The sequence below is a fragment of the Myotis brandtii genome, unplaced genomic scaffold (genome assembly GCF_000412655.1).
Source record: "Myotis brandtii unplaced genomic scaffold, ASM41265v1 scaffold421, whole genome shotgun sequence".
Lineage (NCBI taxonomy): Eukaryota > Metazoa > Chordata > Mammalia > Chiroptera > Vespertilionidae > Myotis > Myotis brandtii.
This window is the reverse complement of record NW_005366140.1, coordinates 2,509,465-2,519,015: the sequence shown is the minus strand read 5'-3', so window position 1 is coordinate 2,519,015 and position 9,551 is coordinate 2,509,465. Positions and strand designations below refer to the sequence as shown.

The window sequence follows — 9,551 nt, the reverse complement described above, 5'->3', positions numbered from 1 at the left end:
TCCTCCCTTCCTTCCTTCCTTCCTTCCTTCCTTCCTTCCTTCCTTACTTCCTTCCTTCTTCCCTCCCTCCCTGTTCCTTCCTTTCATACATCCAACTATCCATCAGCCATTCTTCCTTCTTCCCTCTCTCCCTCCTTCCTTCCATCCATCCTCCCATCTACACTTCCTCCATTTATCTTTATTCTCATCAATCCATCCAGTTATTCATCCATCCACTTATCCAACTATCCATCCATTCATCCATTCATTTACCCATTTGTCCATCCATCCATTCTTTCATCCATCTATCCTCCATCTAGTCTTCTACCGTTTATCTTTTAATCTACCCACCTGCCCAAGCCTTATGTCTTTCTATCCAACCATCATTCATTTATCTATACAAATATTTACTCACCATATCGTCCAATCATGTACCCATTCATCTTTCCATCCCTTCATTGCCTCCACCCACACACCCATCCAAACCATTCAAACACCACCCAGCAAGCTGCCCAATTGTTCTCCCCAGGCCAGCCTCAGAGGCCTCACCCGTGGCCCCTCCCTTACTCGCCCAGTCCACCCGACATGGCTCACTTGCTGTCCAGCAGGTCCATGATGGGCTGCAGCACGTTGTCAGCATCTTGGGCCACGCTGCTGCAGGCACTGGCTGGCACATTGCCCGTGCCCTTCACCTGGCTAAGGATGTCGCCCATCTGTTTGACACACTCCTCAATGTGAGGCTGGAAGCTGGGGGCATAAAAGGGAGAAGCTCAGACCAGACTCCTGGCCTCTGGCGGAAGGACAGGATGAGGCCATCCGTGGTGATCTGTGGACCTTGACCTTTTATCATCAGCATCGGGGAGCCATGGCATATAACTGAGGGGGGCAGCATTAATAACAGCGGAATCGGGCACCAGGCTGTGACATTTCCCTGTGTTGTTTATTTCACCACACAGTCCTACTCATGTACTATTGTTATCACCATCCCCACTTTGCAGATGAATAAACTCAGGCTCAGAGAAGTTGAATGACTCACCCCAGGCCACACAGCTAGTCAGCAGTGAAGCCATGACTGAACCCAACTTCATCTGACTCCAAGCCTGAGGTCTTCCCCACCACATCTGCGGAGTCTCTGTATGCCCCAGGCTTAGGTCTGGGGCTGCCCCCTCCCCCTGCTCCCAGCCTTGGAGGTACCCCCACCTGGTAGCAAACACCCGGCTGAGCTCATCCAGGACGTTGTTGAGTTTCACCTGGAGCTCTTTCAAGATGTCGCTGGCCTCAGCGTCCAGCTGAGGAAGGGGAAGGGACATCCATCAGGTCAAGTTTATAGAGCGTCCACACATCTGGGGGCATTTTCCCACCCAACCTAGGGAAAGGGACCTCAAGGGGCTCGAGAGGAAACTAAGACACAGGCAGTGAAGCCACTTGCTTGGGTTTGAGGGACTGGCTGAGCTGGGATTCATCAGGTATGAGCTCCGGGGCCCATGGGGATAGGGGGCATCAGCCCACCTGGTCCCACCTCACCTCTTTCCCTCCCATGGCTTCAAACATCTTCTCCAGCTGAACTCGCAGCTGCTGAGTGTTGTTCATGAGGATGCAGGGCTGAGGGTGGGAGCAAAGCAGGGAGTCAGGGCTCAGGACCCCTCCCGAGTCTCCCTCACCCACCACCAGGGGTCCTGGATGGTTTCAGCGTCTGGGTCTGGAGAAACCTGGGGTCCCACAAGGTCATCTAAGAATGGAAGACAGTATTTGGGACCAGGTTCCTGGGAGTGTTGAGGAGGGTGGTCTCTGAGGACGGGCAGAGGGAAGGAGGACCTAAGTAAGTGGGATGGGCCTCTAAGGGTAGCAGGAAGGGGTGTTCTTGTCACATACCCATGTTCTCCTACATGGGACCAAAGCTCTGCATGCTCACATACATACACCCTGAAGGCTTCATTTGCAACAACCAGACAATGACACACTAAAGGCATGTCCCCTCACCTCCAGACCCCCCCATACACACACAGTCAGATACACACAGCTGGACACGCAAGCAGACACACGTCTCACAACCCAGGGAAGGATGGAACTCGGGGGGTGCAGAATTGGGTTAGGAAGGAGGACAAGGGTCCCCGCAGGTCACCACTTTCTCCTTCTCCTTGGAGCAGTAGGAGGCGAAGTCCTTGATGATGATGTCCGCGTACTGGAGGAGCACATTACTGATGGTCTGGATAGGGCACAGAGAGAGGTTGAGAGGAGGGGCTGGGGCTGAGGCTGTGAGATGAGGGATAAACTCAAACCCACTTTAGCACCTAAGATGGACCGCTGGGCTGGGTGAATTCTCCAGCTGGGATAACCATCACAATCAAGGGGGGACACCACCACAGGAAGATGATTATTTTATGTAGACTCGGCTCTTTTTCAGAGCAACAACCATCTAATATGATTGTTAACATACCCAGCCCCATCCACAAGCATTACTTGATCCTAAACCAAATCTCAGTTCCTACCTGCACTCCCCAACTTCAACCCAGATCAAAGAAAATCCAATTGAACCTCCGTTGAAAACCCAATTAACCCCAGACCAATGTTGTCAACCTCCAGACTCACCCCAGGTCCCACTCAAATTCTCTATAAACCCCAACCCTCTAATAATACCAGAGCAAATCCCAATCCCAACAGTAATTTTATACCTGACCCCAACCTCAACCCGATCCCCAACCTTAATCCCAGCTCCAAATTCAACTCCAACTTTAACTACAACCCTGCCCTCAACCCTAACCTCAACTCGAACGCTGTCCCCAGCACAACTCTAACCCTTATGGAAGAACTAACCCCAATATTGACCTCAACCCCAACCTCAATCCCAGTGATATAACCAATACCAACTTTTACCTCAAACTCAACCCCAACTTCAGTCCTGACCTCAACCTCAACCCAAGTCCTAATCCCAACCTCAACTCCAATCTCAATGACATCATCAACCCAATCTCAATTCAAATCCTAACCTCAAATTCTAACAACTCCAATCTCAACAACACCACAAACTCTAACCTCAACCTCAACCCAAACCCTGTCCCCAACCACAACTCCAACCTCCATGGCATGACCTACTCTGACACAGTGGTTTGGGTTGGGTTTTCCATAGACCTCAACCCCAACTTCAATCCCAATATCACCAACCCCAGCTTTGACCTTAATCCCAACCTCAACTCCAACCCTGATCCTGACCCCAATCCCAACCTCAACTTCACCCCAATCTTGACCCTCTCCCCCACCTGGACCCCATCCCCAACCCCACCCACACTCCCGCACCTTGGCAAACCGCCTCATGTAGTGCCCCACGATCTGAGGGTCAGGGCACTCGAGCTTTTTGATGATCTCAAAGCTCTGGTTAAGCTGGGAGAAGACATCCACCACGGAGCAGGAGAACAGGGCATGCTCTGAGGTCTGCTGGAACTGCAGGGTAAGGGAGGCCAGGAAAGAGGAGAGTCAGAGTCAGACAGTCCCCATAGCCCAACCCTCCTACTCTCCACAAGGAGAGCCAGAGACCAACTGCCTTGGGGTGAGATGGATAGTATGTGAGGTTGACTTCGAGCCAGACACAGAGGCCACTGAGTGGGTGGGTGGGGTCAGGCTTGATAAACTCACATTCATCTGCTGAGTGAACAAAATACTTTAAACACCATGAACAAGACAAAGGTTGCGGATACCCTTCAGAGACTGGCCTCATCCCAAGGGTAGTTTTTGTCCCCAAATTGTATCTCAATGAACCTCAGAGGGAGTGAATCCACTGTGGGGAGCTTGGGGGCTTGGTGGTGGGTTAGCCTTCTCACCCCATCCTTCTTGTCTCGCTCCAGGGCTCCATGCAGGAAATCTCGGGACACCTCCTCATTTTCATCCAGCCACTGGATGACGAAGGGCTCAAACCACCTGGAATGGAGAGTTGGGATGGGGTCCTTCCATCTCTGGTCTCCATAACCCTCTGCTTGCACTCACCCAGTGGGCTTGGGTGGTCACTCTCTGCTCCCCTCCCCTACCAGGCCTTGGTTACTTCACCCATGAAATGAACCAAGTGACCACTGTCAGAGCAAGGCCCAGACTTGCATGAATCCTGGTTGATAAACTGCCCAGGGGTAAGTAGATTTACTCTCTGAGACCCCAACATACTATATAGTAGGTCCTCAGTCAATGGTGACTACCAACCCACTCTCCAACACAGCCTGTGAGCCAGACATTCCAGGTTCAAATCTGGACTCCACCACTAAATCCTTCAGCATTTAACCCTCTATTTCTTCATCCACAATATGGAAATTATGATGTTTCCATCTCATAGAATTGTTGAAAGGATTAAATGAGAAAAGACATGTGGGACTGCTCAGCACAGTTCCTGATACTTATGATTATTAATTGTTTGGCTATAGGAGTCCATAGGCCAATGGCTAAGAATGGAGAACCCTGGATTTGAGCCCCACCTGTGCCCTTGATACCCAGGGAACCCTGAGTAGGTGAGCCCTCCTCCTTGGGGCTCAGTCTCGTGTCAGCACCATAGTTCTGATTTGGGTTCTGGGCAGGGGACTTACGCAGGGTACTCTGGCACTCGGTCCTTAAAAGCAGGAAGCTCTGTCACATACTCATTGTAGAGCCACTTGACCTTGAAGTGGAGGTTCATGTAGTCGGCGCTCTTGCACAAGCGATGCTTGTCATGCTCTGGAGCAGGGAATAAGGGGGTGGCTCAGCCAGGAGGATCTGCCACCCTCTGTCTTGGCAGTGCCCACACTGGCCACCATTGGTATTCGAGCTCAGGCATGAAGGTACAGGGCACTCGCAGTCTTGGAGAAGACACAGCTGTCTGCTCAGACCAGGTTGGGGGGCATGGCGTGGGGGACTCACCCTCCATGGCATACTTCATGTCCTGGGCAAACAGGTTCCACATCACTTCAGCACTGATTTTACCCACATTCAGCTCCTGGGGAAACCTGATGGAAGCCACGGAAGTATGAAAACTTGACAGCTAGGAGCCGGATGGCATAGGCTACTTAGGCCTTCCTGGTCAAAGAGTTGTGCAGTACAGGCCGAGGGGTCTGTATTCAAGTTCCCTCATAGTCACCAACTTGCTGAGTGACTTTGCATTGAGGCCCTTCTTCTCCTGAGCCTCTACCCACATATCCCACATCTATTAATTTACCCCTTTATCCACCCATATACCGATCCATTTACCCACTCATCTCTCTATCCATCCATCCATCCATCCATCCATCCATCCATCCATCCTTCTTATCCACCCACCCATTCTTCCACCAACCTATCTACCTATTCATCCATTCACCCATCTATTCATCCATCCCTCCATCCCTCCATCCCTCCATCCAATCATCCATCTATCCATCCATCTACACATACATCAATTCCTTTATCCACTCACCCATCCTTCCACCAATTTATCCATTTATTCACCTATCCATCCATCCATTTCTCTATCCATTCATCTATCCACCCATACACACATGCATTCCTTTATCCACCCATCCATTATTCCACCAATGTATCCATCTATCTCCATCCACCTACTCATCCATCCATCCATCCAATGTCCCTGATCTTAACTCCATATCTAAGTAACCAAGAGATCATGGCACCTCAGAGTTAGGGGCCTCTCTAGCATTCACCTCAGGGAGAAATAAAACACAATAGCTCTTTAAACTATAAGAGATGAAAAGTCTACAGACAAATAAATCCACTAACCAAACCTGAACACAGTCTCACACAATACACAATATTGTATATTGAAGTCAATTCACACTTGCACCCACAGACCACAACTACACACAAAATGTCATCCACACATGTAAGAGATAATGCAATTTAAATGTAAAAAATTCAGAAGAGTATTTTGCACACAGTAAATACTAGAACATTATCTATTGTTACTTACGAATCTACACACACATACAGATTTATATACATATGTACAGTTATTCACACAAATCAACACATATAAAATACATGTCTGATTACACCAGTAATTGTGTATATACACACAATTTTATGTTTATGTTTGCAAATTATGCCATATTTCATCCAGACATAGGCCCACCCACAATTTTCCCCACATACACAACACTTTATGTATACTTAGACAAGATTGCCTTTTCACACTAAACACAAAATTGTGCACACACATACATGATAACCTCCAGATAAGTAACTACAGACACACAACTCACTGGTTGAGGCAGGGAGTGTAGGAATTCTTATCTTCCTCGATGATGGACACTATGAGAGTGATCAGCTTGGACCAGAAGTCGAGGTTCTTGATGCTGGGGCCCTGTTCCTCTGGGGGAACTTCCCCCTTCTTGGCCTGGATGGGGCAGTGGAGATGTTGGCTACAAGGGGTCCAGGGATGGGGCTTCAGTCAGTTCATTATTGAGGTGCCGAAGGTTGCTGATGAATGGGCCCCATTGACATGTGTGCGGTTCAGGTGGGAGGTCGGCACGGAAAGGGACTGAACTCGTAAACTGGCTCAAGCAGAGCTTATATCTATGCAGCTTAATGAGGCTTAATTAGACTCAGCTCATAAAACAGAATGGACCTGCATTTAGTTGAACAAACTCAAGCCCACTAAACCAAATGGAACTGAAGTGAACATAAATCATACCCACTTAGCTTAACAGTTGGCAGTTCTCAGAGTTAATTCAGTGGAACTGAACTTGGGCCGATTACACTTAATAGAGCAGCATTAAACTGAACTGGATGGAATTTAACGCAAATAAAGTGAACTGAATTTAGCCTAATCAATTTCTCCAAGATCAACAGCAGCCTACATAAAAAGAATGGACATAAATTGATCTGAACTCAACCCAACCCAACCCAACCCAACCCAAGTCAACCTAACATGCTCAGGCTAACTCAATCTAACTTTAGTCAATCAATGGAAATGAAGGAAACTCAACTCAACTGAAATGAGCCCAACTGAACCCAACTCAATTGAACTCACTGTACCTAATCCAACAACCCAGCTCATTCGGACTCTAACTCAACCCAGTCAAGAGCGACTTCAACTCAATTCAACTGAGTGGAAATGAATAAACTTTTCTTCAATTAAATTAAACTCAATCCAATTCAGTGCTGCTCACTAATTAGCCAAGAGCAATTTTAACTTAAGTCAACCAAATAGAAATAAATGGAACTAAACTGATTATAGTTGAACTAAACTCAATTTAATCCACTTTACCTCAACTCAATTCAATTGAGAGCAATTTGATTTCAACTCAAGTAAAATGAATGTAAATGAACAGATGGAAATAAAATTGAACTGAATTCGGCTTATGTGGTTACTTCCTGTCAGAAACACAAGCTGAGGTAGGGGCCACCTGAGGCTAATCACCCTGGGTTTTAAATTTATAATTTATACATCTTTTCCTTCTGATAGCCTGGGACATTATGTGTGTAGATAAACACATGTTGAAAGATCTCAAATAAATTAAGTTGAAATGACCAAAACTGAACTCTACTAAAAAAAATCAATTCTACCCGCCCTGGCTAGTGTGATTCAGTTGGTTGGGTGTCGTCTTGTGCACTGAAAGGTTGCTGGTTCAATTCCTGGGTGGGACACATGCCCGGTTGCAGGCTCAATCCCCAGTAGGGGTCATGCAGGAGGCAACCAATCGATGTTTCGCTCTCACATTGATGTTTCTCTCTTTCTCTCCCTCTCCCTTCCTCTCTCTCTCTAAAAAAAAAAAAATCAATAAAAATCATTTAAAAAATTTAACCAACTCAACATTTATTGAGCAGTAATTCAATTCCAGGCATACTGTATTACGTCAAACTCAAGTAAGTTTAACTAAAACCAAATTGATTGAACACCTATTGTGTACCAGGTACTAAGCATGTAACTAAATTTTATCTAAAGCTTGTATCTCATTCTCAATCCTGAGATGCTGGTTAATGACCTAATTTTACAGAGGGAAATATTGAGGCTCAGAACAGTTAAATCGCTTGGGAAGGAGCAGGTCTAGGACTTAGGCCAGGGCCTGGTGGGTGTCTACTATTCCTTTCTGCCTCATCTGGAGTCCTTACAGGGTCTGTCTGGTACTCCCGACTGTAGAGTTCATGACAGTTATTGAAGATGTACTCATAAGTAGAGTTGAGGCAGGCTTTCACGCAATCCTTCACAACCTGGCTGGCTCGGGGCGGGCTCTGGAGTTCTTGCACCTAGAGGGATGAAGAGGGCATGGATGGGTAACCTGGGACAAGAGTTGCCCAGGAAGTGGCTACAAGCGATTCTGGGTTTAAGGAAACATTGCAGCAATAGGAAAAAAGAGCGTCACTGAAATGCTACTTGTTTAAGACCTAAGAGTCCTAGCGACTCCCTCTTGGAGAGCTGATGGGGCTGGGTTCCCTTTCCTACCTTCATCCGAAAGAAAGTGATGCTGGTGAGAAGGTCCACAGTGGATTTGAGGTCCTGGAGTCTCTCTGGGCTGCTGGCTGGGAAGTTATTCTGTTGGAAGGGAGAAGAGAGGAGAGGTTATGGAAGGAAGTTAGGAGAGGATAGGAGACAGCGTTCTAGGGGAGATACAAGAGCCCCGACGTTTCAGGAAGTGAGTTGGGGGTCAATGAGAACACCTTGACGTAACTGGGAGGTCTTGTTGGATGCACCAAGTAGGTGGGGAAGGTGCTGCTCACATATGTGTACACTTGTTAGAGGAACACATTCTGCATGTTGAGATGGGTCCTCCCATGGGCACGCCTGCTAGAAGCTGTCCCTTCTGGGCACACATGTGTATGGGGGTAAGCAAGTCATCACGCATGCACTTCTCACCCGGTACATGGAGAGGTCAATTCGTAGGGAATTATGCAGTTGGTCCAGGAGCTTCACAAAGCGCTCTTTCTGGGGAAGCAGAAGAGGAGGAGGATAGATGGAAGCAGGGACTTGGGCAGCAAGTGTAGCAGTGAAAGGTGGCTGCCATATTGGCTGAGGGCTTACAGTAAGGGCATCCCATCCACCACTGAACTGAACCCTTAGAACATCTGTTTCCATTCTACAGAAGGGTAAATGGAGGCTCAGAGAGATGTGACTGGTACAAAGTCACACAGCAAATCAAGTCCACATTGGAAATCTGGGAGTTGAATGGGGTTTCACCAGCACAGGTGTGGGTTCTCCCTCATCCCCCAGCCCCTGGGACTGACCCCGAAGTTGGAGGCTGCGAAGCGGTCAGAGGCAGACACGTTGGTGGAGGCGGTGGTATGCGCATAATAGGCATTGATGTTGGCAAGCAGGGTGCTCATGACAGCAGGCACCCCAGGACACATGTACTTGGAGGAGAGGCAGGCAAAGTGGCTGGTGGAAGGGAATGGGAAGCACTGGGCCTGGTGTCCAGCCAGGACAGGCTGTGCCCCACCTGGAATGCCTCCAAGACAGCATCGTGAGTGACTCCTCCCAGCCCCCCCACCATTCCCTTTCCCTCTGCCTGATTCTGTCCTTTGAGTTTCGCTGTCTCCTCTCTGAGTTGCCCTATGTCTGCCTCTAACTCCAGCTCTCATCCCTGTCACTGCCATCCCCAGCACTGGCACTTTCCTAACCTCCAGGGGAA

At 48.2% G+C, this 9,551-nt stretch overlaps 1 protein-coding gene across 1 annotated transcript in view; it reads right to left on the bottom strand.

Annotated features, from left to right (window-relative positions):
• Positions 1-9,551, bottom strand: part of UNC13A (unc-13 homolog A (C. elegans)) — a 62,796-nt gene that overhangs the window by 12,988 nt on the left and 40,257 nt on the right. The window contains exons 23-35 of the mRNA XM_005873915.2: positions 9,148-9,298; positions 8,780-8,848; positions 8,369-8,458; positions 8,038-8,172; positions 6,186-6,319; positions 4,852-4,937; positions 4,542-4,668; positions 3,795-3,891; positions 3,274-3,417; positions 2,102-2,185; positions 1,504-1,581; positions 1,180-1,268; positions 574-726 (exon numbers count right to left, since the gene is read on the bottom strand). Coding sequence (XP_005873977.1) covers positions 574-726; positions 1,180-1,268; positions 1,504-1,581; positions 2,102-2,185; positions 3,274-3,417; positions 3,795-3,891; positions 4,542-4,668; positions 4,852-4,937; positions 6,186-6,319; positions 8,038-8,172; positions 8,369-8,458; positions 8,780-8,848; positions 9,148-9,298 — 1,437 coding nt within the window. The remainder of the gene's footprint in view (positions 1-573; positions 727-1,179; positions 1,269-1,503; positions 1,582-2,101; positions 2,186-3,273; positions 3,418-3,794; positions 3,892-4,541; positions 4,669-4,851; positions 4,938-6,185; positions 6,320-8,037; positions 8,173-8,368; positions 8,459-8,779; positions 8,849-9,147; positions 9,299-9,551) is intronic.